Below are 26,725 nucleotides of genomic sequence, written 5' to 3'. Positions count from 1 at the left end.
GTGATCTCTAGAGGGTGGTGTGGTGATCTCTAGAGGGCGGTGTGGTGTGGTGATCTCTATAGGGTGGTGTGGTGATCTCTAGAGGGTAGTGTGGTGATCTCTAGAGGGTGGTGTGTGTGGTGATCTATAGAGGGCGGTGTGGTGTGGTGATCTCTATAGGGTGGTGTGGTGATCTCTAGAGGGTAGTGTGGTGATCTCTAGAGGGTGGTGTGGTGTGGTGATCTCTAGAGGGTAGTGTGGTGATCTCTACAGGGGAGTGTGGTGATCTCTAGGGTGTGGTGATCTCTCGAGGGTGGTGTGGTGATCTCTAGAGGGTGGTGTGGTGATCTCTAGAGGGTAGTGTGGTGATCTCTAGGGTGTGGTGATCTCTAGAGGGTAGTGTAGAGATCTCTAGAGGTTGGTGGGGTGATATCTAGAGGGTGGTGTGGTGATCTCTAGAGGGTAGTGTGGTGATCTCTAGGGTGTGGTGATCTCTAGAGGGTAGTGTAGAGATCTCTAGAGGTTGGTGGGGTGATATCTAGAGGGTGGTGTGGTGATCTCTATAGGGTGGTGTGGTGATCTCTAGGGGGTAGTGTGGTAATCTATAGGGGGTAGTGTGGTAATCTCTAGGGGGTGGTGTGGTGATCTCTAGAGGGTGGTGTGGTGATCTCTAGAGGGTGGTGTGGTGTGGTGATCTCTAGAGGGTAGTGTGGTGATCTCTACAGGGGAGTGTGGTGATCTCTAGGGTGTGGTGATCTCTCGAGGGTGGTGTGGTGATCTCTAGAGGGTGGTGTGGTGATCTCTAGAGGGTAGTGTGGTGATCTCTAGGGTGTGGTGATCTCTAGAGGGTAGTGTAGAGATCTCTAGAGGTTGGTGGGGTGATATCTAGAGGGTGGTGTGGTGATCTCTAGAGGGTAGTGTGGTGATCTCTAGGGTGTGGTGATCTCTAGAGGGTAGTGTAGAGATCTCTAGAGGTTGGTGGGGTGATATCTAGAGGGTGGTGTGGTGATCTCTATAGGGTGGTGTGGTGATCTCTAGGGGGTAGTGTGGTAATCTATAGGGGTAGTGTGGTAATCTCTAGGGGTGGTGTGGTGATCTCTAGAGGGTGGTGTGGTGATCTCTCAAGGGTGGTGTGGTGATCTCTAGAGGGTGGTGTGGTGATCTCTAGAGGGTGTTGTGGTGATCTCTAGCGGGTAGTGTGTTGATCTCTAGGGGTAGTGTGATGTGGTGATCTCTAGAGGGCAGTGTAGTGTGTTGATCTCTAGATGGTGGTGTGGTGATCTCTAGGGTGTGGTGATCTCTAGGGGGTAGTGTAGAGATCTCTAGAGGTTGGTGTGGTGATATCTAGAGGGTGGTTTGGTGATCTCTATAGGGTGGTGTGGTGATCTCTATAGGGTGGTGTGGTGATCTCTAGAGGGTGGTGTGGTGATCTCTAGAGGGTGGTGTGGTGATCTCTAGAGGGCAGTGTGGTGTGGTGATATCTAGGGGGTAGTGTGGTGATCTCTAGAGGGTGGTGTGGTGATCTCTAGAGGGTGGTGTGGTGATCTCTAGAGGGCGGTGTGGTGTGGTGATCTCTATAGGGTGGTGTGGTGATCTCTAGAGGGTAGTGTGGTGATCTCTAGAGGGTGGTGTGGTGTGGTGATCTATAGAGGGCGGTGTGGTGTGGTGATCTCTATAGGGTGGTGTGGTGATCTCTAGAGGGTAGTGTGGTGATCTCTAGAGGGTGGTGTGGTGTGGTGATCTCTAGAGGGTAGTGTGGTGATCTCTAGAGGGTAGTGTGGTGATCTCTAGGGTGTGGTGATCTCTAGAGGGTAGTGTAGAGATCTCTAGAGGTTGGTGGGGTGATATCTAGAGGGTGGTGTGGTGATCTCTATAGGGTGGTGTGGTGATCTCTAGGGGGTAGTGTGGTAATCTATAGGGGGTAGTGTGGTAATCTCTAGGGGGTGGTGTGGTGATCTCTAGAGGGTGGTGTGGTGATCTCTCAAGGGTGGTGTGGTGATCTCTAGAGGGTGGTGTGGTGATCTCTAGAGGGTGTTGTGGTGATCTCTAGCGGGTAGTGTGTTGATCTCTAGGGGGTAGTGTGATGTGGTGATCTCTAGAGGGCAGTGTAGTGTGTTGATCTCTAGATGGTGGTGTGGTGATCTCTAGGGTGTGGTGATCTCTAGGGGGTAGTGTAGAGATCTCTAGAGGGTGGTGTGGTGATCTCTAGAGGGTGGTATGGTGTGGTGATCTCTAGAGGGTGTTGTGGTGATCTCTAGAGGGTGGTGTGGTGATCTCTAGAGGGTGGTATGGTGTGGTGATCTCTAGAGGGTGTTGTGGTGATCTCTAGGGGGTAGTGTGGTAATCTCTAGGGGGTGGTGATCTCTAGAGGGTGGTGTGGTGATCTCTAGAGGGTGGTGTGGTGATCTCTAGAGGGTGGTGTGGTGATCTCTAGAGGGTGGTATGGTGTGGTGATCTCTAGAGGGTGTTGTGGTGATCTCTAGGGGGTAGTGTGGTGATCTCTAGGGCGAAGTGTGGTGATCTCTAGAGGGTGGTGTGGTGATCTCTAGAGGGCAGTGTGGTGTGGTGATATCTAGGGGGTAGTGTGGTGATCTCTAGAGGGTGGTGTGGTGATCTCTAGAGGGTGGTGTGGTGATCTCTAGAGGGCGGTGTGGTGTGGTGATCTCTATAGGGTGGTGTGGTGATCTCTAGAGGGTAGTGTGGTGATCTCTAGAGGGTGGTGTGGTGTGGTGATCTATAGAGGGCGGTGTGGTGTGGTGATCTCTAGGGTGGTGTGGTGATCTCTAGAGGGTAGTGTGGTGATCTCTAGAGGGTGGTGTGGTGTGGTGATCTCTAGAGGGTAGTGTGGTGATCTCTACAGGGGAGTGTGGTGATCTCTAGGGTGTGGTGATCTCTCGAGGGTGGTGTGGTGATCTCTAGAGGGTGGTGTGGTGATCTCTAGAGGGTAGTGTGGTGATCTCTAGGGTGTGGTGATCTCTAGAGGGTAGTGTAGAGATCTCTAGAGGTTGGTGGGGTGATATCTAGAGGGTGGTGTGGTGATCTCTAGAGGGTAGTGTGGTGATCTCTAGGGTGTGGTGATCTCTAGAGGGTAGTGTAGAGATCTCTAGAGGTTGGTGGGGTGATATCTAGAGGGTGGTGTGGTGATCTCTATAGGGTGGTGTGGTGATCTCTAGGGGGTAGTGTGGTAATCTATAGGGGGTAGTGTGGTAATCTCTAGGGGTGGTGTGGTGATCTCTAGAGGGTGGTGTGGTGATCTCTAGAGGGTGGTGTGGTGATCTCTAGAGGGTGGTGTGGTGATCTCTAGAGGGTAGTGTGGTGTGGTGATCTCTAGAGGGTGGTATGGTGATATCTAGAGGGTGGTTTGGTGATCTCTATAGGGTGGTGTGGTGATCTCTATAGGGTGGTGTGGTGATCTCTAGAGGGTGGTGTGGTGATCTCTAGAGGGTGGTATGGTGTGGTGATCTCTAGAGGGTGTTGTGGTGATCTCTAGAGGGTGGTGTGGTGATCTCTAGAGGGTGGTATGGTGTGGTGATCTCTAGAGGGTGTTGTGGTGATCTCTAGGGGTAGTGTGGTAATCTCTAGGGGGTGGTGATCTCTAGAGTGTGGTGTGGTGATCTCTAGAGGGTGGTGTGGTGATCTCTAGAGGGTGGTGTGGTGATCTCTAGAGGGTGGTATGGTGTGGTGATCTCTAGAGGGTGTTGTGGTGATCTCTAGGGGGTAGTGTGGTGATCTCTAGGGCGAAGTGTGGTGATCTCTAGAGGGTGGTGTGGTGATCTCTAGAGGGCAGTGTGGTGTGGTGATATCTAGGGGGTAGTGTGGTGATCTCTAGAGGGTGGTGTGGTGATCTCTAGAGGGCGGTGTGGTGTGGTGATCTCTATAGGGTGGTGTGGTGATCTCTAGAGGGTAGTGTGGTGATCTCTAGAGGGTGGTGTGGTGTGGTGATCTATAGAGGGCGGTGTGGTGTGGTGATCTCTATAGGGTGGTGTGGTGATCTCTAGAGGGTAGTGTGGTGATCTCTAGAGGGTGGTGTGGTGTGGTGATCTCTAGAGGGTAGTGTGGTGATCTCTACAGGGGAGTGTGGTGATCTCTAGGGTGTGGTGATCTCTCGAGGGTGGTGTGGTGATCTCTAGAGGGTGGTGTGGTGATCTCTAGAGGGTAGTGTGGTGATCTCTAGGGTGTGGTGATCTCTAGAGGGTAGTGTAGAGATCTCTAGAGGTTGGTGGGGTGATATCTAGAGGGTGGTGTGGTGATCTCTAGAGGGTAGTGTGGTGATCTCTAGGGTGTGGTGATCTCTAGAGGGTAGTGTAGAGATCTCTAGAGGTTGGTGGGGTGATATCTAGAGGGTGGTGTGGTGATCTCTATAGGGTGGTGTGGTGATCTCTAGGGGGTAGTGTGGTAATCTATAGGGGGTAGTGTGGTAATCTCTAGGGGGTGGTGTGGTGATCTCTAGAGGGTGGTGTGGTGATCTCTAGAGGGTAGTGTGGTGTGGTGATCTCTAGAGGGTGGTATGGTGTGGTGATCTCTAGAGGGTAGTGTGGTGATCTCTAGGGGGTAGTGTGGTGATCTATAGGGGGTAGTGTGGTGATCTCTAGGGGGTAGTGTGGTGATCTCTAGGGGGTAGTTTTGTGATCTCTAGGGGTAGTGTGGTGATCTCTAGGGGGTAGTGTGGTGATCTCTAGAGGGTGGTGTGGTGTGGTGATCTCTAGAGGGTAGTGTGGTGATCTCTAGGGGGTAGTGTGGTGATCTCTAGGGGGTAGTGTGGTGATCTCTAGGGGGTAGTGTGGTGATCTCTAGGGGGTAGTGTGGTGATCTCTACAGGGGAGTGTGGTGATCTCTAGGGTGTGGTGATCTCTCAAGGGTGGTGTGGTGATCTCTAGAGGGTGGTGTGGTGATCTCTAGAGGGTGTTGTGGTGATCTCTAGCGGGTAGTGTGTTGATCTCTAGGGGGTAGTGTGATGTGGTGATCTCTAGAGGGCAGTGTAGTGTGTTGATCTCTAGATGGTGGTGTGGTGATCTCTAGGGTGTGGTGATCTCTAGAGGGTAGTGTAGAGATCTCTAGAGGTTGGTGTGGTGATATCTAGAGGGTGGTTTGGTGATCTCTATAGGGTGGTGTGGTGATCTCTATAGGGTGGTGTGGTGATCTCTAGAGGGTGGTGTGGTGATCTCTAGAGGGTGGTATGGTGTGGTGATCTCTAGAGGGTGTTGTGGTGATCTCTAGAGGGTGGTGTGGTGATCTCTAGAGGGTGGTGTGGTGATCTCTAGAGGGTGGTATGGTGTGGTGATCTCTAGAGGGTGTTGTGGTGATCTCTAGGGGGTAGTGTGGTAATCTCTAGGGGGTGGTGATCTCTAGAGTGTGGTGTGGTGATCTCTAGAGGGTGGTGTGGTGATCTCTAGAGGGTGGTGTGGTGATCTCTAGAGGGTGGTATGGTGTGGTGATCTCTAGAGGGTGTTGTGGTGATCTCTAGGGGGTAGTGTGGTGATCTCTAGGGCGAAGTGTGGTGATCTCTAGAGGGTGGTGTGGTGATCTCTAGCGGGTAGTGTGTTGATCTCTAGGGGGTAGTGTGATGTGGTGATCTCTAGAGGGCAGTGTGGTGTGGTGATCTCTAGATGGTGGTGTGGTGATCTCTATAGGGTGGTGTGCTGATCTCTAAATCAAATCAAATTTTATTTGTCACATACACATGGTTAGCAGATGTTAATGCGAGTGTAGCGAAATGCTTGTGCTTCTAGTTCCGACAATGCAGTAATAACCAACAAGTAATCTAACTAACAATTCCTAATCTACTGTCTTATACACAGTGTAAAGGGATAAAGAATATGTACATAAGGATATATGAGTGAGTGATGGTACAGAGCAGCATAGGCAAGATACAGTAGATGGTATCGAGTACAGTATATACATGTGAGATGAGTATGTAAACAAAGTGGCATAGTTAAAGTGGCTAGTGATACATGTATTACATAAGGATGCAGTCGATGATATAGAGTACAGTATATAGGTATGCATATGAGATGAATAATGTAGGGTAAGTAACATTATATAAGGTAGCATTGTTTAAAGTGGCTAGTGATATATTTACAACATTTCCCATCAATTCCCATTATTAAAGTGGCTGGAGTTGAGTCAGTGTCAGTGTGTAGGCAGCAGCCACTCAATGTTAGTGGTGGCTTTTTAACAGTCTGATGGCCTTGAGATAGAAGCTGTTTTTCAGTCTCTCGGTCCCAGCTTTGATGCACCTGTACTGACCTCGCCTTCTGGATGATAGCGGGGTGAACAGGCAGTGGCTCGGGTGGTAGATGTCCTTGATGATCTTTATGGCCTTCCTGTAACATCGGGTGGTGTTGTTGTCCTGGAGGGCAGGTAGTTTGCCCCCGATGATGCGTTGTGCAGACCTCACTACCCTCTGGAGAGCCTTACGGTTGAGGGCGGAGCAGTTGCCGTACCAGGCGGTGATACAGCCCGCCAGGATGTTCTCGATTGTGCCTCGGTAGAAGTTTGTGAGTGCTTTTGGTGACAAGCCGAATTTCTTCAGCCTCCTGAGGTTGAAGAGGCGCTGCTGCGCCTTCTTCACGATGCTGTCTGTGTGAGTGGACCAATTCAGTTTGTCTGTGATGTGTATGCCGAGGAACTTAAAACTTGCTGCTCTCTCTCCACTACTGTTCCATCGATGTGGATAGGGGGTGTTCCCTCTGCTGTTTCCTGAAGTCCACAATCATCTCCTTAGTTTTGTTGACGTTGAGTGTGAGGTTATTTTCCTGACACCACACTCCGAGGGCCCTCACCTCCTCCCTGTAGGCCGTCTCGTCGTTGTTGGTAATCAAGCCTACCACTGTTGTGTCGTCCGCAAACTTGATGATTGAGTTGGAGGCGTGCGTGGCCACGCAGTCGTGGGTGAACAGGGAGTACAGGAGAGGGCTCAGAACGCACCCTTGTGGGGCCCCAGTGTTGAGGATCAGCGGGGAGTAGATGTTGTTACCTACCCTCACCACCTGGGGGAGGCCCGTCAGGAAGTCCAGTACCCATTTGCACAGGGTGGGGTCGAGACCCAGGGTCTCGAGCTTGATGACGAGCTTGGAGGGTACTATGGTGTTGAATGCCGAGCTGTAGTCGATGAACAGCATTCTCACATAGGTATTCCTCTTGTCCAGATGGGTTAGGGCAGTGTGCAGTGTGGTTGAGATTGTGGACCTATTTGAGCGGTAAGCAAATTGGAGTGGGTCTAGGGAGTCAGGTAGGGTGGAGGTGATATGGTCCTTGACTAGTCTCTCAAAGCACTTCATGATGACGGAAGTGAGTGCTACGGGGTGGTAGTCGTTTAGCTCAGTTACCTTAGCTTTCTTGGGAACAGGAACGATGGTGGCCCTCTTGAAGCATGTGGGAACAGCAGACTGGTATAGGGATTGATTGAATATGTCCGTAAACACACCAGCCAGCTGGTCTGCGCATGCTCTGAGGGCGTGGCTGGGGATGCCGTCTGGGCCTGCAGCCTTGCGAGGGTTAACACGTTTAAATGTTTTACTCACCTCGGCTGCAGTGAAGGAGAGACCGCATTTTTCCGTTGCAGGCAGTGTCAGTGGCACTGTATTGTCCTCAAAGCGGGCAAAAAAGTTATTTAGTCTGCCTGGGAGCAAGACATCCTGGTCCGTGACTGGGCTGGATTTCTTCCTGTAGTCCGTGATTGACTGTAGACCCTGCCACATGCCTCTTGTGTCTGAGCCGTTGAATTGGGATTCTACTTTGTCTCTGTACTGACGCTTAGCTTGTTTGATAGCCTTACGGAGGGAATAGCTGCATTGATTGTATTCAGTCATGTTACCAGACACCTTGCCCTGATTGAAAGCAGTGGTTCGTGCTTTCAGTTTCACACGAATGCTGCCATCAATCCAAGGTTTCTGGTTAGGGAATGTTTTAATCATTGCTATGGGAACGACATCTTCAACGCACGTTCTAATGAACTCGCACACCGAATCAGCGTATTCGTCAATGTTGTTATTTGACGCAATACGAAACATGTCCCAGTCCGCGTGATGGAAGCAGTCTTGGAGTGTGGAGTCAGCTTGGTCGGACCAGCGTTGGACAGACCTCAGCGTGGGAGCTTCTTTTTTTAGCTTTTGTCTGTAGGCAGGTATCAGCAAAATGGAGTTGTGGTCAGCTTTTCCGAAAGGGGGGCGGGGCAGGGCCTTATATGCGTCGCGGAAGTTAGAGTAACAGTGATCCAAGGTTTTTCCGCCCCTGTTTGCGCAATCGATATGCTGATAAAATTTAGGGAGTCTTGTTTTCAGATTAGCCTTGTTAAAATCCCCAACAACGATGAATGCAGCCTCCGGATAAATGGTTTCCAGTTTGCAAAAAGTTAAATAAAGTTCGTTCATAGCCATCGATGTGTCTGCTTGGGGGGGGGATATATACGGCTGTGATTATAATCGAAGAGAATTCTCTTGGTAGGTAATGCGGTCTATATTTGATTGTGAGGAATTCTAAATCAGGTGAACAGAAGGATTTGAGTTCCTGTATGTTTCTTTCATCGCACCATGCCTCGTTAGCCATAAGGCATACACCCCCACCCCTCTTCTTACCAGAAAGGTGTTTGTTTCTGTCTGCGCGATGCGTGGAGAAACCCGTTGGCTGCACCGCATCGGATAGCGTCTCTCCAGTGAGCCATGTTTCCGTGAAGCACAGAACGTTACAGTCTCTGATGTCCCTCTGGAATGCTACCCTTGCTCGGATTTCATCAACCTTGTTGTCAAGAGACTGGACATTGGCAAGAAGAATGCTAGGAAGTGGGGCACGATGTGCCCGTCTCCGTAGTCTAACCAGAAGACCGCTACGTTTCCCTCTTTTTCGGAGTCGTTTTTGGGGTCGCTGCATGCGATCCATTCCGTTGTCCTGTTTGTAAGGCAGAACACAGGATCCGCGTCGCGAAAAACATATTCTTGGTCGTACTGATGGTGAGTTGACGCTGATCTTATATACAGTAGTTCTTCTCGGCTGTATGTAATGAAACCTAAGATGACCTGAGGTACTAATGTAAGAAATAACACATAAAAAAACAAAAAACTGCATAGTTTCCTAGGAACGCGAAGCGAGGCGGCCATCTCTGTCGGCGCCGGAAGTAACAGGGTAGTGTGGTGATCTCTAGGGGGTAGTGTGGTAATCTCTAGGGGGTAGTGTGGTGATCTCTAGGGGGTAGTGTGGTAATCTCTAGGGGGTGGGTAGTGTGGTGATCTCTAGGGGGTGGTGTGGTGATCTCTAGAGGGCAGTGTGGTGTGGTGATCTCTAGGGGGTAGTGTGGTGTTCTCTAGGGGGAAGTGTGGTGATCTCTAGAGTGTGTTGTGGTGATATCTAGAGGGTGGTGTGGTGATCTCTATAGGGTGTTGTGGTGATCTCTAGAGGGTGTTGTGGTGATCTCTAGGGGGTAGTGTGGTAATCTCTAGGGGGTAGTGTGGTAATCTCTAGGGGGTGGGTAGTGTGTTGATCTCTAGGGGGTGGTGTGGTGATCTCTAGTAGGCAGTGTGGTGTGGTGATCTCTAGGGGGTAGTGTTGTGATCTCTAGGGGGAAGTGTGGTGATCTCTAGAGTGTGTTGTGGTGTGGTGATCTCTAGAGCGTAGTGTGGTGATCTTTTGGGGGTAATGTAGTGTGGTGATCTCTAGAGGGCAGTGTGGTGATCTCTAGGGTGTGGCGATCTCTCGAGGGTGCTGTGGTGATCTCTAAAGGGCAGTGTGGTGATCTCTAGAGGGTAGTGTGGTGATCTCTACAGGGGAGTGGGTGATCTCTAGGGTGTGGCGATCTCTCGAGGGTGGTGTGGTGATCTCTAGAGGGTGCTGTGGTGATCTCTAGAGGGTGGTGTGGTGATCTCTAGAGGGTGGTGTGGTGATCTCTAGAGGGTGGTGTGGTGATCTCTAGAGGGTGGTGTGGTGATCTCTACAGGGGAGTTTGGTGATCTCTAGGGTGTGGTGATCTCTCAAGGGTGGTGTGGTGTGGTGATCTCTAGAGGGCAGTGTGGTGTGGTGATATCTAGGGGGTAGTGTGGTGATCTCTAGAGGGTGGTGTGGTGATCTCAAAAGGGTGGTGTGGGGATCTCTAGAGGGTGGTGTGGTGATCTCTTGAGGGTGGTGTGGTGATCTCTAGGGGGTAGTGTTGTGATCTCTACAGGGGAGTGTGGTGATCTCTAGGGTGTGGTGATCTCTCAAGGGTGGTGTGGTGTGGTGATCTCTAGAGGGCAGTGTGGTGTGGTGATATCTAGGTGGTAGTGTGATGATCTCTAGAGGGTGGTGTGGTGATCTCTTGAGGGCGGTGTGGTGATCTCTAGAGGGTGGTGTGGTGATCTCTAGAGGGTGGTGTGGTGATCTCTAGAGGGTGGTGTGGTGATCTCTAGAGGGCAGTGTGGTGATCTCTAGAGGGTAGTGTGGTGATCTCTAGAGGGTAGTATGGTGATCTCTAGGGTGTGGCGTTTAAGAGCAGTTGGAGGTCACGTAAGGAGTGTTGTATGGCATTGAAGCTTGTTTGGAACTTAGATAGCACAGTGTCCAAGGACGGGTCGGAAGTATATAGAATGGTGTCGTCTGCATAGAGGTGGATCAGGGAATCGCCCGCAGCAAGAGCAACATCATTGATATATACAGAGAAAAGAGTCGGCCCGAGAATTGAACCCTGTGGCACCCCCATAGAGACTGCCAGAGGACCGGACAGCATGCCCTCCGATTTGACACACTGAACTCTGTCTGCAAAGTAGTTGGTGAACCAGGCAAGGCAGTAATCAAAAAAACCAAGGCTACTGAGTCAAGATAAGAATATGGTGATTGACAGAGTCGATAGCCTTAGCAAGGCCGATGAAGACGGCTGCACAGTACTGTCTTTTATCGATGGCGGTTATGATATCGTTTAGTTCCTTGAGCGTGGCTGATGTGCACCCGTGACCAGCTCGGAAACCAGATTGCACAGCGGAGAAGGTACGATGGGATTCGAGATGGTCAGTGACCTGTTTGTTGACTTGGCTTTCAAAGACCTTAGATAGGCAGGGCAGGATGGATATAGGTCTGTAACAGTTTGGGTCCAGGGTGTCTCCCCCTTTGAAGAGGGGGATGACTGCAGCAGCTTTCCAATCCTTGGGGATCTCAGACGATATGAAAGAGAGGTTGAACAGGCTGGTAATAGGGGTTGCGACAATGGCGGCGGATAGTTTCAGAAATAGAGGGCCCAGATTGTCAAGCCCAGCTGATTTGTACGGGTCCAGGTTTTGCAGCTCTTTCAGAACATCTGCTATCTGGATTTGGGTAAAGGAGAACCTGGAGAGGCTTGGGCGAGTAGCTGCGGGGGGGCGGAACTGTTGGCCGAGGTTGGAGTAGCCAGGCGGAAGGCATGAATGACCAGCCGTTGAGAAATGCTTGTTGAAGTTTTCGATAATCATGGATTTATCGGTGGTGACCGTGTTACCTCGCCTCAGTGCAGTGGGCAGCTGGGAAGAGATGCTCTTGTTCTCCATGGACTTCACAGTGTCCCAGAACTTTTTGGAGTTGGAGCTACAGGATGCAAATTTCTGCCTGAAGATGCTGGCCTTAGCTTTCCTGACTGACTGCATGTATTGGTTCCTGACTTCCCTGAACAGTTGCATATCGCGGGGACTATTCGATGCTATTGCAGTCCGCCACAGGATGTTTTTGTGCTGGTCGAGGGCAGTCAGGTCTGGAGTGAACCAAGGGCTTTATCTGTTCTTAGTTCTGCATTTTTTGAACGGAGCATGCTTATCTAAAATGGTGAGGAAGTTACTTTTAAAGAATGACCAGGCATCCTCAACTGACGGGATGAGGTCAATGTCCTTCCAGGATACCCGGGCCAGGTCGATTAGAAAGGCCTGCTCACAGAAGTGTTTTAGGGAGCGTTTGACAGTGATGAGGGGTGGTCGTTTGACTGCGGCTCCGTAGCGGATACAGGCAATGAGGCAGTGATCGCTGAGATCCTGGTTGAAGACAGCGGAGGTGTATTTGGAGGGCCAGTTGGTCAGGATGACGTCTATGAGGGTGCCCTTGTTTACAGATTTAGGTTTGTACCTGGTGGTTTCCTTGATGATTTGTGTGAGATTGAGGGCATCTAGCTTAGATTGTAGGACTGCCGAGATGTTAAGCATATCCCAGTTTAGGTCACCTAACAGAACAAAATCTGAAGCTCGAAGGGGGGCGATCAATTCACAAATGGTGTCCAGGGCATAGCTTGGAGCTGAGGGGGGTCTGTAGCAGGCGGCAACAGTGAGAGACTTATTTCTGGAGAGAGTAATTTTCAAAATTAGTAGTTCGTACTGTTTGGGTATGGACCTGGAAAGTATGACATTACTTTGCAGGCTATCTCTGCAGTAGACTGCAACTCCTCCCCCTTTGGCAGTTCTATCTTGACGGAAAATGTTATAGTTGGGAATGGAAATCTCCAAATTTTTGGTGGCCTTCCTGAGCCAGGATTCAGACACGGCAAGGACATCAGGGTTAGCGGAGTGTGCTAAAGCAGTGAGTAAAACAAACTTGGGGAGGATGCTTCTGATGTTGACATGCATGAAACCAAGGCTTTTTCGATCACAGAAGTCAACAAATGAGGGTGCCTGGGGACATGCAGGGCCTGGGTTTACCTCCACATCACCCGCGGAACAGTGGAGGAGTAGTATGAGGGTGCGGCTAAAGGCTATCAAAACTGGTCGCCTCGAGCGTTGGGGACAGAGAATAAAATGAGCAGATTTCTGGGCATGGTAGAATATATTCAGGGCATAATGCGCAGACAGGGGTATGGTGCGGTGCGGGTACTGCTTAGGTAAGCCCAGGCACTGGGTGATGATGAAAGAGGTTGTATCTCTGGACATGCTGGTTGTAATGGGTGAGGTCACCGCACTTGTGGGAGGTGGGACAAAGGAGGTATCAGGGGTATGAAGAGTGGAACTAGGGGCTCCATTGTAAACTAAGACAATGATAACTAACCTGAACAACAGTATACACGTCATATTGACATTTGAGAGAGACATACAGCGAGGCATACAGTAATCACAGGTGTTGAGTTGGGAGAGCTTGCTAAAACAGTAGCTAAAACAGTAGGTGAGACAACAACAGCTAATCAGCTAGCACAACAACAGCAGGTAAAATGGCGTTGACTAGGCAGGGAGTGTTGGATTAACTACACACAGAGCCTGAGTGCGGCTGTGGCCGACAGATAAAACATAAACAAGCAGAATGGAGTACCGTGATTAATGGACAGTCCAGCATGCATCAGCTATGTAGCCAAGTGTTCAGTGTCCAGGGGGCAGCGGTGGGTGGAGCAGGGAAGCTAGACTGGCGAGTATTATCCAGGTTAAGACAACTGGCTGGCTGTGCAGAAGATAAAGGCCGTTAGCGGTGGCTAACAATGACTAAATAGCTAGTTAGCTGGTTAGCTTCTGGATGTTCTTGAATGTGTTCTAAAAATTAAAAATAATAGCGATTCCGTATCACATTGGGTGAGGCAGGTTACCGGAAGGTATAATCGAATTAAAAATCGAAAAGAGATTGAAAGTGAATATGGGTCCGGTGAGTGGTTGGGACGCGGAGATTCAGACGGTTAGCAGGCCTGTGCTAACAAGCTAACAGTTAGTAGGCCGGGGCTGAACAAGGTAGCAGTTGGCAGACCAGGGCTAAACAAGCTAGCAGTTAGCAGGCCGAATTAGCAAGCAAGGAGATAGCAAGGGCTAGAAAGTTAGCGATGGGGTGAGTCTGTTTATGCCTCTTCATGCGGTGACATCGATAGACCAGTCGTGGATATTGTAGCCCAGGAGTATTCTTCGGGAGTAGCACAGGAACTCTGTCCGGGCTAGCTTCAAGCTAAATGGATGGAAACGATAGCCAGGAGTAATCATCCGGGGATGCAGTTAGCTAGTTGTGAAGATCCAGCTGAAAATGTTCCGTTTGCGGTGGGAATCCGGGGAAAAAAATAAAAAAAATAGGTCCATTATGCTCTGGTTAGAGTCGCGTTGTTCGAACTGGCGAGAGCTTTCCGCGCTAAAGGTTAGCTGATGACCGGTTAGCTGAAGACCGCTAGCAATGGTTTGCTGACTGATAGCTGATAGTTAGCTGGCTAGCTTCGGTTGAGGGGTTCCGGATCCGAAAAAAATATAAATACTTTAGAAAAAAAAGCCGATCCGAGCTACATTGGGTGAGGCGGGTTGCAGGAGAGTATTTAGAAGTTGCGGTTTAGCAAAATGTTTTAAAAGATATGCAAAGAAAAATATGTTTTAAAAAACAAAACGATATATACAAGGGACACGAGACGACAAGACGTCTGACTGCTACGCCATCTTGGATCCAGCAGCAAGAGAGTAGTGTGGTGATCTCTAGTGGGTGGTGTGGTGATCTCTAGAGGGTAGTGTGGTGATCTCTAGAGGGTGGTGTGGTGATCTCTAGAGGGTAGTGTGGTGATCTCTAGAGGGTAGTGTGGTGATCTCTAGAGGGTGGTGTGGTGATCTCTAGAGGGTGGTGTGGTGATCTCTAGAGGGTAGTGTGGTGATCTCTAGAGGGTGGTGTGGTGATCTCTAGAGGGTGGTGTGGTGATCTCTAGAGGGGAGTGTAGTGATCTCTAGAGGGTAGTGTGGTGATCTCTAGAGGGTAGTGTGGTGATCTCTAGTGGGTGGTGTGGTGATCTCTAGAGGGTAGTGTGATGATCTCTAGAGGGTGGTGTGGTGATCTCTAGAGGGTAGTGTGGTGATCTCTAGTGGGTGGTGTGGTGATCTCTAGAGGGTAGTGTGATGATCTCTAGAGAGTGGTGTGGTGATCTCTAGAGGGTAGTGTGATGATCTCTAGTGGATGGTGTGGTGATCTCTAGAGGGTAGTGTGATGATCTCTAGAGGGTGGTGTGGTGAGCTCTAGTGGGTGGTGTGGTGATCTCTAGAGGGTAGTGTGATGATCTCTAGAGGGCAGTGTGATGATCTCTAGAGAGTGGTGTGGTGATCTCTAGAGGGTAGTGTGGTGATCTCTAGAGGGCAGTGTGGTGATCCTCTAGAGAAATGGATGAAAATGCAAACATAACAAGGCTCGAGTCAGCGTTGTGGAATGAGAAACATACTGTACTATTCTGACAACATCTCTCTCTCTCTCTCTGACAGATGAACCGGAGGTGAAGATCGAGGGCTTCGATGGTAACTGGTACCTGGACCGTCAGGATGTCAGCCTCACCTGCAATGCTGACGCTAACCCTCCTGTTACCGTCTACCAGTGGAAAGTGTAAGTCTTCTTTCGACCTTCTGTTCACAGGTCCAGGTTGTCTGTTTGAAATGGGTAGGGGGTACAAAGAAAGCTTGAAGTGTAGGTAACATACATTCTACAAAACTTGTTCAAGACTTAAAGACTTGATGCACATTGTTGTATGAAATCTATTTTTTTTTCATAAACAGCACCAGTCAAGAGTTTGGACACGCCTACTCATTCAAGGTTTTTATTTTATTTTTACTTTTGTAGAATAATAGTGACGACATCAAAATGATGAAATAACACAAACAGGAAACATGTATTAACCAATTTGGAATTTCTTTGATTGGCGTTTGAGCCAATCAGTTGTGTTGTGAAAAGTTAGGGGTGGTATACAAAACCCTATTTGGTAAATTACCAAGTCCATTTTATGACTAGATCATCTCAAATAAGCAAAGAGAAACAACAGTCCATCATTACTTTAAGACATGAAGGTCTGTCAATCTGGAGAATGTCAAAAACTTTGAAAAATAATAATAATTAAAGTGCAATTGCAAAAACCATCAAGCGCTATGATGAAAACTGGCTCTCATGATGACCGCCACAGGAAAGGAAGACCCAAAGTTACCTCTGCTGCAAAGGATAAGTTCATTAGAGTTCCCAGCCTCAGAAAGCGGCAATTAAATGCACCTCCAATTGTGCTTTACAGATAAGTGCTTTACAGAGTTCAAGTAAAAGACACATCTGGACATCAACTGTTCTGAGGAGACTGTGTGAATCTGGCCTTCATGGTAAAATTGTTGCAAAGAAACCACTACTAAAGGACACCAATAAGAAGAAACTTGTTTGGGCCAAGAAACACGAGCAATGAACAATAGACCGGTGGAAATCTGTTTCCACCAGTCTAATTTGAGGTATTTGAGATATTTAGTTCCAACCACCGTGTCTTTCAGACTCAAAGTAGGTGAATGGATGATCTCCACATGTGGTTCCCACCGTGAAGCATGGAGGAGGAGGTGTGGGGGTGCTTTGTTGGTGACACTGTCTGTGATTTATTTAGAATTCAAGGCATACTTAACCAGCATGGTTACCACCACATTCTGCAGCGATATGCCATCCCATCTGGTTTGCGCTTAGTGGGACTATCATTTGTTTTATATCAGGACAATGACCCAACACACCTACAGGCTGTGTAAGGGCTATTTGACCAAGGAGAGGGTTGGAGTGCTTTACCAGATGACCTGGCCTCCACAATCACCTGACCTAAACCCAATTGGGATGCTTTGGGATGAGTTGAACTGCAGTGAAGGAAAAGCAGCCAACAAGTGCTCAGCATATGTGGGATCTCCTTCAATATTGTTGGAAAAGGATACCAGGTTAAACTGGTTGAGAGAATGCCAAGAGTGTGCAAAGCTGTCATCAAGGCAAAGGGTGGCTACTTTGAAGAATCTAAAATATATTTTGATTTGTTTAACACGTTTGTGTTTAATGCATAGTTTTGATGTCTTCATTATTATTCTGCAATGTAGAAAACAGTTTTTTAAAAAAGAAAGAAAAACCCTGGAATGAGTAGGTGCTCTAAAACTTTTGACTGGTACTGTATTTACATGTAAAACGGGCCCACGGTTTGGAATTCATGATAGTTGAACAAGTGGTCTGAAATGAATGGATTTATTAATTCTGTGTTTTAAAAGCATAAGCCGTTCTCAAAAACCCTGTTCAAGACTTAATGCACCTCACCGCTGCAATGAAACTGACACAACTCAATTGTGTTATATGAGAGGTCTGGTGAACCTAATTTATTCCTCTTTGGTTCTCCAATCAGGGTTTAAAAACATTAAGCAGTGTATTTTCCCCCACTTGCCGTATCGATCAGTGTTTCATTCATTCATCTCAGTTTGTTTACACATCAATATAGTGATGATTAGGCTTGGAGATGGAGGCTTAGGCACAATGAGACTGTAAAAAACAACACACACATTATTATCTGAAGAAAAGCAGGCCCAAACCATGATGCTGCCACCACCATGTTTGACAGTGGGGATGGTGTGGTCAGGGTGATGAGCTGTGTTGCTTTTACGCCAAACATAACGTTTTGCATTGTTGCCAAAAAGTTCAATTTTGGTTTCATCTGACCAGAGCACCTTCTTCCACATGTTTGGTGTGTCTCCCAGGTGGCTTGTGGCAAACTTTAAACAACACTTTTTATGGATATCTTTAAGAAATGGCTTTCTTCTTGCCACTCTTCCATAAAGGCCAGATTTGTGCAATATACGACTGAATGTGGCAAAAGTTCGCAAAGTTCAAGGGGGCCGAATACTTTCGCAAGGCACTGTATATTGTAGATAAGAGACTAAACTGCAGACAAAAGAGTCCAGCTACTGTGGATAAAATATATAATGTAGATGAAATAGATTAGATACTGTAGATACATTATATAATGTAGATAAAATAGATTAGATACTGTAGATAAGAGACGAGATAGTGTAGATAAAAATATACTGAAGATAAAATAGATTAGATCATGTAGAAACAAAGACTATATACTGTAGTTAAAATATATTAGATACTGTAGATAACACAGATTAGATCATGTAGAAACAAAGACTAAATACTGTAGATTACAATAGATGAGATACTGTAGATAAAAGAGATAAAGGAGACTAGATAATGTAGATAAGAGATTATAAACTGCAGATAAGAGACAAACATGTGGAAGAAGGTGCTCTGGTCAGATGAAACCAAAATTGAACTTTTTGGCAACAATGCAAAACGTTATGTTTGGCGTAAAAGCAACACAGCTCATCACCCTGACCACACCATCCCCACTGTCAAACATGGTGGTGGCAGCATCATGGTTTGGGCCTGCTTTTCTTCAGCAGGGACAGGGAAGATGGTTAAAATTGATGGGAAGATGGATGGAGCCAAATACAGGACCATTCTGGAAGAAAACCTGATGGAGTCTGCAAAAGACCTGAGACTGGGACGGAGATTTGTCTTCCAAGAAGACAATGATCCAAAACATAAAGCAAAATCTACAATGGAATGGTTCAAAAATAAACATCCAGGTGTTAGAATGGCCAAGTCAAAGTCCAGACCTGAATCCAATCGAGAATCTGTGGAAAGAACTGAAAACTGCTGTTCACAAATGCTCTCCATCCAACCTCACTGAGCTCGAGCTGTTTTGCAAGGAGGAATGGGAAAAAATGTCAGTCTCTCGATGTGCAAAACTGATAGAGACGTACCCCAAGCGATTTACAGCTGTAATCGCAGCAAAAGGTGGCGCTACAAAGTATTAACTTAAGGGGGCTGAATAATTTTGCACGCCCAATTTTTCAGTTTTTGATTTGTTAAAAAAGTTTGAAATATCCAATAAATGTCGTTCCACTTCATGAATGTGTCCCACTTGTTGTTGATTCTTCACAAAAAAATACAGTTTTATATCTTTATGTTTGAAGCCTGAAATGTGGCAAAAGGTCGCAAAGTTCAAAGGGGCTGAATACTTTCGCAAGGCACTGTATATTCTCTCTTATCTACAGTATCTAGTCTATTTTATTGACAGTGTCTAATGTATTTTATTCACAATATATATTTTATCTACAATATCTAGCCACTTTTATCTACCATCCAGAAGCCGAGGTCAGTGCAGGTGAATCAAAGCTGGGACCGAGACTGAAAAACAGCTTATGTCTCACGGCCATCAGACTGTTAAACAGCCACCACTAACATTGAGTGGCTGCTGCCAACATACTGATTCTCAACTCCAGCCACCTTAATATTTAAAAATTGGATGTAATAAATGTGTCACTTTAAACAATGTTTACATACCCTACATTACTCATCTCATATGTATATACTGTACTCTATACCATCTACTGCATCTTGCCTATGCCGTTCGGCCATCGCTCATCCATATATTTATATGTATATATTCTTATTCATTCCTTTACACTTGTGTGTATAAGGTAGTTGTTGTGAAATTGTTAGATTACTTGTTAGATATTACTGCATTGTCGGAACTAGAAGCACAAGCATTTCGCTACACTCGCATTAACATCTGCTAACCATGTGTATGTGTCCAATAACATTTGATTTTATTACCACTGATGTGTCGTCAGCAAATGTAATGATAGCATTGGAGTTGTGTTTGGACATGCAGTCGTGGGTAAACAGGGAACACAGGAGGGGACTAAGTACACACCATTGAGGGGCCCCAGTGTTGGGTGTGGGAGGTGTTTTGTCCCAGAGTCCTTAGCTTAGTGATGAACTCTGTGGGTACTATGGTGTTGAACGCTGAGCTGTAGTATATGAACAGTGTTCTCACATAGGTGTTCCTTTTGTCCAGGTGGGAAAGGGCAGTGTGGAGTGTGATTGAGATTGCGTCATCTGTGGATCTGTTGGGGCTGTATGCAAATTAGAGTGGGTCTAGGGTGTCCGGGAGGATGCTGTTGATGTGAGCCATGACCAGCCTGTCAAAGCACTTTAAATAAGTTAAAAAATAAGTGCTTATTCTTTTGGGTGCCGTTTTTAGAGGGGGATCGTAAAAGCGTTTTCATCTATAAGAGAGAGAGAGGTTGGGAGGGAGAGAGGGAGAGAGAGAGACAGAGAGAGGAGTTTTAGCTTCAGTTTAAGTGGTGGAGCCATAGATTAGGACTACATGCCTAAGAGCTGACATCAGTACCTTTCAAATGATAAGTGTCAGTGCTGCAGAATATACACACAGCAATATGTTGAGATGAAAAAGGAGAGATGTTCATGTTTTTTTCCAGGCCATAAGTGCTCCTCTCAGTAAACAATGCTTGGTTTGATCCACACTAACAAATCATGCATAGGTTGGCTATGTGAGCATAAACAAACACCTCACCAGAGTCCAAATATCAAGCCATGTGACATCATAGAAACGCAATTCAATGTACCGACGTCCTCGTCCTGCTGTTTTCTCTGGCTCTTCATAGTACAACTCTTTTGACAACAGAGGAGCTTTGCCAACCATCTATAACTGGGTGGAAAAGAAGAGATTTATACAGTGAAATTGAGAGATAAACGTAGTAATTGTTCACTGAAGGCTGGGTAAGGGAAGGTGTCAACGGATTAATAGACCATTGTGTTCACCTCACTGTAGCCCTGCCACCACTGGGTATTAATGAGAGAGGGATGGAGGAAGAGGGGGGGGGTATATAGAAGAGAGGGTTCTTTACAGGGGAAGAGGAGACTGGAGAGGGTAGAAGAGAGAGAGATGATATCATAGGGAAGGGAGGATGAGGAGAGGGATGATATCATAGGATAGGGAGGATGAGGAAAGAGATGATATCATAGGATAGGGAGGATGAGGAGAGGGATGATATCATAGGATAGGGAGGATGAGGAAAGAGATGATATCATAGGATATGGAGGATGAGGAAAGAGATGATATCATAGGATATGGAGGATGAGGAAAGAGATGATATCATAGGATATGTTAGGATGAGGAGAGAGATGATATCATAGGATATGTAGGATGAGGAGAGGGATGATATCATAGGATAGGGAGGATGAGGAGAGGGATGATATCATAGGATAGGGAGGATGAGGAAAGAGATGATATCATAGGATATGGAGGATGAGGAAAGAGATGATATCATAGGATATGTTAGGATGAGGAGAGAGATGATATCATAGGATATGGAGGATGAGGAGAGGGATGATATCATAGGATATGTTAGGATGAGGAGAGAGATGATATCATAGGATATGGAGGATGAGGAAAGAGATGATATCATAGGATATGGAGGATGAGGAAAGAGATGATATCATAGGATATGTTAGGATGAGGAAAGAGATGATATCATAGGATATGGAGGATGAGGAAAGAGATGATATCATAGGATATGTTAGGATGAGGAGAGAGATGATATCATAGGATATGGAGGATGAGGAGAGGGATGATATCATAGGATAGGGAGGAGAGGGATGATAATGGAGAAAGAGGGATGTAGAAGATGGGGTGAGGAGGCGGAGAGAGAGAGAATTATGTGTACAGACGAAGGGGCAGGCTGGGTGACAGATTGGAGGACATTGCTGTGGTGGAACAAGACTCCAAATGTGTTGTGAAGGCTCCTCCGGGCTGCTCGAGGAGCTAAACACACACACACACACACACACACACACACACACACACACACACACACACACACACACACACACACACACACACACACACAGACACACAGACAGAAGGCTGTGACAGAACAAGACAGAGCCGGAACAACCAGGATATAGGCACATAGCTATATACACACACACACAAAGCCAGACCAGGATATAGGCATACACATAGCTATAGAAATATACACGTATTCCTTCACCCAGAAATCACCCTGTACAGTCTCACATTCTGAGTCCTCAGTCTGTCTCCTCTGGGCTTTCAGTCCTGCAGTCGATCAATCCAGCTGCTATATATAGTGGAAGTGGGAAGTTTACATACACCTTAGCCAAATACATTTCAACTCAGTTTTTCACAACTCCTGACATTTAATCCTAGTAAACATTCCCTGTCCTAGGTCAGTTAGGATCACCGGTTTATTTTAAGAATGAAATGTCAGAATAATAGTAGAGAGAATGATTAATTTCAGCTTTTATTTATTTCATCACATTCCCAGTGGGTCAGAAGTTTACATACACTCAATTAGTATTTGGTAGCATTGCCTTTAAATTGTTTAACTTGGGTCAAACGTTCCGGGTAGCCTTCCACAAGCTTCCCACAATAAGTTTGGTAAATGTTGGCCCATTCCTGCTGGTGTAACTGAGTCAGGTTTTTTTAGTTCTGACCACAAATTTTCTAGAGGATTGAGTTCTGGGCTTTGTGATGGCCACTCCAATACATTGACTTTGTTGTCCTTAAGCAATTTTGCCACAACTTTGGAAGTATGCTTGAGTTCATTGTCCATTTGGAAGACCCATTTGCAACCAAGCTTTAACTTCCTGACTGATGTCTTGAGATGTTGCTTCAATATATCCACATAATTTTCCTACTTCATGATGCCATCTCTTTTGTGAAGTGCACCGGTCCATCCTGCAGCAAAGCACCCCCACAACATGATGCTGCCACCCCCACAACATGATGCTGCCACCCTCACAACATGATGCTGCCACCCTCACAACATGATGCTGCCACCCTCACAACATGATGCTGCCACCCCCACAACATGATGCTGCCATCCCCACAACATGATGCTGCCATCCCTACAACATGATGCTGCCACCCCTACAACATGATGCTGCCATCCCCACAACATGATGCTGCCACCCTCACAACATGATGCTGCCACCCCCACAACATGATGCTGCCACCCCCACAACATGATGCTGCCACCCCCACAACATGCTGCTGCCACCCCCACAACATGATGCTGCCACCCCCACAACATGATGCTGCCACCCCCACAACATGATGCTGCCACCCCCACAACATGCTGCTGCCACCCCCACAACATGCTGCTGCCACCCCCACAACATGATGCTGCCACCCCCACAACATGATGCTGCCACCCCCACAACATGCTGCTGCCACGCCCACAACATGATGCTGCCACCCCCACAACATGATGCTGCCACCCCCACAACATGATGCTGCCACCCCCACAACATGATGCTGCCACCCCCACAACATGATGCTGCCACCCCCACAACATGATGCTGCCACCCCCGTTCTTTACGTTTGGGATGGTGTTCTTTGGCTTGCAAGCTTCTCCCCCTTTTCCTCCAAACATAACGGTGGCCAAACAGTTCTATTTTTGTTTCGTCAGACCAGAGGACATTTCTTCAAAAACTATGATCTTTGTCCCCATGTGCAGTTGCAAACCGTAGTCTGGCTTATTTATGTTTTTTTTTGAAGTGGCTTCTTCCTTGCTGAGCGGCTTTTCAGGTTATGTTGATATAGGACTCATTTTACTGTGGATATAGGTACTTTTGTACCTGTTTCCTCCAGCATCATGACAATGTCCTTTGCTGTTGTTTTGGTGACTTGATGGAAATTTTTCGCACCATAGTACATTCATCTCTAGGAGACAGACTGCGTCTCTTTCCTGAGCGGTATGACGGCTGCATGATCCCATGGTGTTTATGCTTGCGTACTATTGTTTATACAGATGAATGTGGTACCTTCAGGCATTTGGAAATTGCTCCCAAGGATGAACCAGACTAGACCCCTATTTAATGAATACAATATATACAGTATATAGTAGATGCAATAGACCCCTATTGAATACAGTATATAGTAGACACTATAGACCCCTATTTATTGAATACAGTATATAGTAGACACTATAGACCCTTATTTATTGAATACAGTATGTAGTTGATGCTATAGGCCCCTATGTATTGAATACAGTATATAGTAGATGCTATAGACCCCTATTTATTGAAAACAGTATATCGTAGACACTAGACCCCTATTTATTGAATACAGTATATCGTAGACACTAGACCCCTATTTATTGAATACAGTATATCGTAGACACTATACCCCTATTTATTGAATACAGTATATAGTAGACACTATACCTCTATTTATTGAATACAGTATATAGTAGACACTAGACCCCTATTTATTGAATACAGTATATAGTAGACACTATAGACCCCTATTTATTGAATACCGTATATAGTAGACGCTATAGACCCCTATTTATTGAATACAGTATATATTAGACACTAGACCCCTATTTATTGAGTACAGTATATAGTAGACACTATAGACCCCTATTTATTGAATACAGTATATAGTAGACACTATAGACCCCTATTTATTGAATACAGTATATAGTAGACACTATACCCCTATTTATTGAATACAGTATATAGTAGACGCTATAGACCCCTATTTATTGAATACAGTATATAGTAGACACTATACCCCTATTTATTGGCCACTAGGGTGTGATAAGAGATGTGGCCACTAGGGTGTGATAAGAGATTTGACCACTAGGGTGTAATAAGAGATGTGGCCACTAGGGTGTGATAATAGTTGTGACCACTAGGCTGTCAAAGAGTTTTGATAAGAGATGTGAACACTAGGGTGTGATAAGAGTTGTGAACACTAGGGTGTGATAAGAGTTGTGACCACTAGGGTGTGATAAGAGTTGTGACCAGTAGGGTGTGATAAGAGTTGTGACCACTAGGGTGTGATAAGAGTTGTGACCACTAGGGTGTGATAAGAGTTGTGAAGGTGTGATAAGAGTTGTGACCACTAGGGTGTGATAAGAGTTGTGACCACTAGGGTGTGATAAGAGTTGTGACCACTAGGGTGTGATAAGAGATGTGACCACTAGGGTGTGATAAGAGATGTGACCACTAGGGTGTGATAATAGTTGTGACCACTAGGGTGTTAAAGAGTTTTGATAAGAGATGTGAACACTAGGGTGTGATAAGAGTTGTGACCACTAGGGTGTGATAAGAGTTGTGACCACTAGGGTGTGATAAGAGTTGTGACCACTAGGATGTGATAAGGGTTGTGACCACTAGGGTGTGATAAGAGATGTGACCACTAGGGTGTGATAATAGTTGTGACCACTAGGGTGTTAAAGAGTTTTGATAAGAGATGTGACCACTAGGATGTGATAAGGGTTGTGACCACTAGGGTGTGATAAGAGATGTGACCACTAGGGTGTGATAATAGTTGTGACCACTAGGGTGTTAAAGAGTTTTGATAAGAGATGTGAACACAAGGGTGTGATAAGAGTTGTGACCACTAGGGTGTGATAAGAGATGTGACCACTAGGGTGTGATAATAGTTGTGACCACTAGGGTGTTAAAGAGTTTTGATAAGAGATGTGAACACTAGGGTGTGATAAGAGTTGTGACCACTAGGGTGTGATAAGAGTTGTGACCAGTAGGGTGTGATAAGAGTTGTGACCACTAGGGTGTGATAAGAGTTGTGACCAGTAGGGTGTGATAAGAGATGTGACCACTAGGGTGTGATAAGAGTTGTGACCAGTAGGGTGTGATAAGAGATGTGACCACTAGGGTGTGATAAGAGTTGTGACCAGTAGGGTGTGATAAGAGTTGTGACCACTAGGGTGTGATAAGAGTTGTGACCACTAGGGTGTGATAAGAGTTGTAACCACTAGGGTGTGATAAGAGTTGTGACCAGTAGGGTGTGATAAGAGATGTGAACACTAGGGTGTGATAAGAGTTGTGACCACTAGGGTGTGATAAGAGTTGTGACCACTAGGGTGTGATAAGAGTTGTGACCAGTAGGGTGTGATAAGAGTTGTGACCAGTAGGGTGTGATAAGAGTTGTGACCACTAGGGTGTGATAAGAGTTGTGACCACTAGGGTGTGATAAGAGTTGTGACCACTAGGGTGTGATAAGAGATGTGACCACTAGGGTGTGATAAGAGTTGTGACCACTAGGGTGTGATAAGAGTTGTGACCACTAGGGTGTGATAAGAGTTGTGACCACTAGGGTGGGATAAGAGTTGTGACCAGTAGGGTGTGATAAGAGATGTGAACACTAGGGTGTGATAAGAGATGTGACCACTAGGGTGTGATAAGAGTTGTGACCAGTAGGGTGTGATAAGAGATGTGACCACTAGGGTGTGATAGGAGTTGTGACCAGTAGGGTGTGATAAGAGTTGTGACCACTAGGGTGTGATAAGAGTTGTGACCACTAGGGTGTGATAAGAGTTGTGACCACTAGGGTGTGATAAGAGTTGTGACCGGTAGGGTGTGATAAGAGATGTGACCACTAGGGTGTGATAAGAGTTGTGACCACTAGGGTGCGATAAGTGTTGTCACCCGTAGGGTGCGATAAGAGTTGTGACCAGTAGGGTGCGATAAGAGTTGTGACCACTAGGGTGTGATAAGAGTTGTGACCACTAGGGTGTGATAAGAGTTGTGACGACTAGGGTGTGATAAGTGTTGTGACCAGTAGGGTGTGATAAGAGTTGTGACCAGTGGGATCTTTAACACCCTATCTTGCTCCTCTCTTCTACAGGGTGAATGGATCTCTTCCCAGCACCGTGGAGATTCTTAACAACTCTCTGATCTTCAAGGGCGCGGTGACCTATGAGCTAGCTGGGACGTACGTGTGTGCTGCCACCAATGGGATTGGGACTCGTACTGGTCTGGTCCAGGTTAATGTTACTGGTAGGTGACCCACTGGTACAAGCTTCTTCTTCTCTGCTCTGGGATTCTGTTCTCTCTGCTCTGGTCTTCTGGTTTGTCTCTGCTCTGGGCTTCGGGTTTGTCTTTATTCTGGGATTCTGGTCTCTCTCTACTCTGGGATTCTGGGCTCTCTGCTCAGGGCTTCTGGTTTATCTCTGCCCTGGGCTTCTGCTTTCTCTCTGCTCTGGGCTTCTGGTTTCTCTCTGCCCTGGGCTTCTGGTTTATCTCTGCTGTGGGCTTCTGGTTTCTCTCTGCCCTGGGCTTCTGCTTTCTCTCTGCTCTGGGCTTCTGGTTTATCTCTGCTCTGAGCTTCTGGTTTATCTCTGCCCTGGGCTTCTGGTTTCTCTCTGCCCTGGGCTTCTGGTTTCTCTCTGCTCTGGGCTTCTGGTTTCTCTCTGCTCTGGGCTTCTGG

At 46.8% G+C, this 26,725-nt stretch overlaps 1 protein-coding gene across 1 annotated transcript in view; it reads left to right on the top strand.

Moving 5' to 3' along the window:
• The window catches only part of LOC135553265 (nectin-1-like), a 197,640-nt gene that overhangs the window by 115,054 nt on the left and 55,861 nt on the right, over window positions 1–26,725 (top strand). The window contains 2 exon segments of the mRNA XM_064985439.1: window positions 15,087–15,204; window positions 26,144–26,295. Of these exon segments, the coding sequence (XP_064841511.1) occupies window positions 15,087–15,204; window positions 26,144–26,295 (270 nt within the window).

Source organism: Oncorhynchus masou, chromosome 13, assembly GCF_036934945.1.
Source record: "Oncorhynchus masou masou isolate Uvic2021 chromosome 13, UVic_Omas_1.1, whole genome shotgun sequence".
Classification (NCBI taxonomy): Eukaryota; Metazoa; Chordata; class Actinopteri; order Salmoniformes; family Salmonidae; genus Oncorhynchus; species Oncorhynchus masou.
This window is presented reverse-complemented; position numbering and strand designations above follow the sequence as displayed.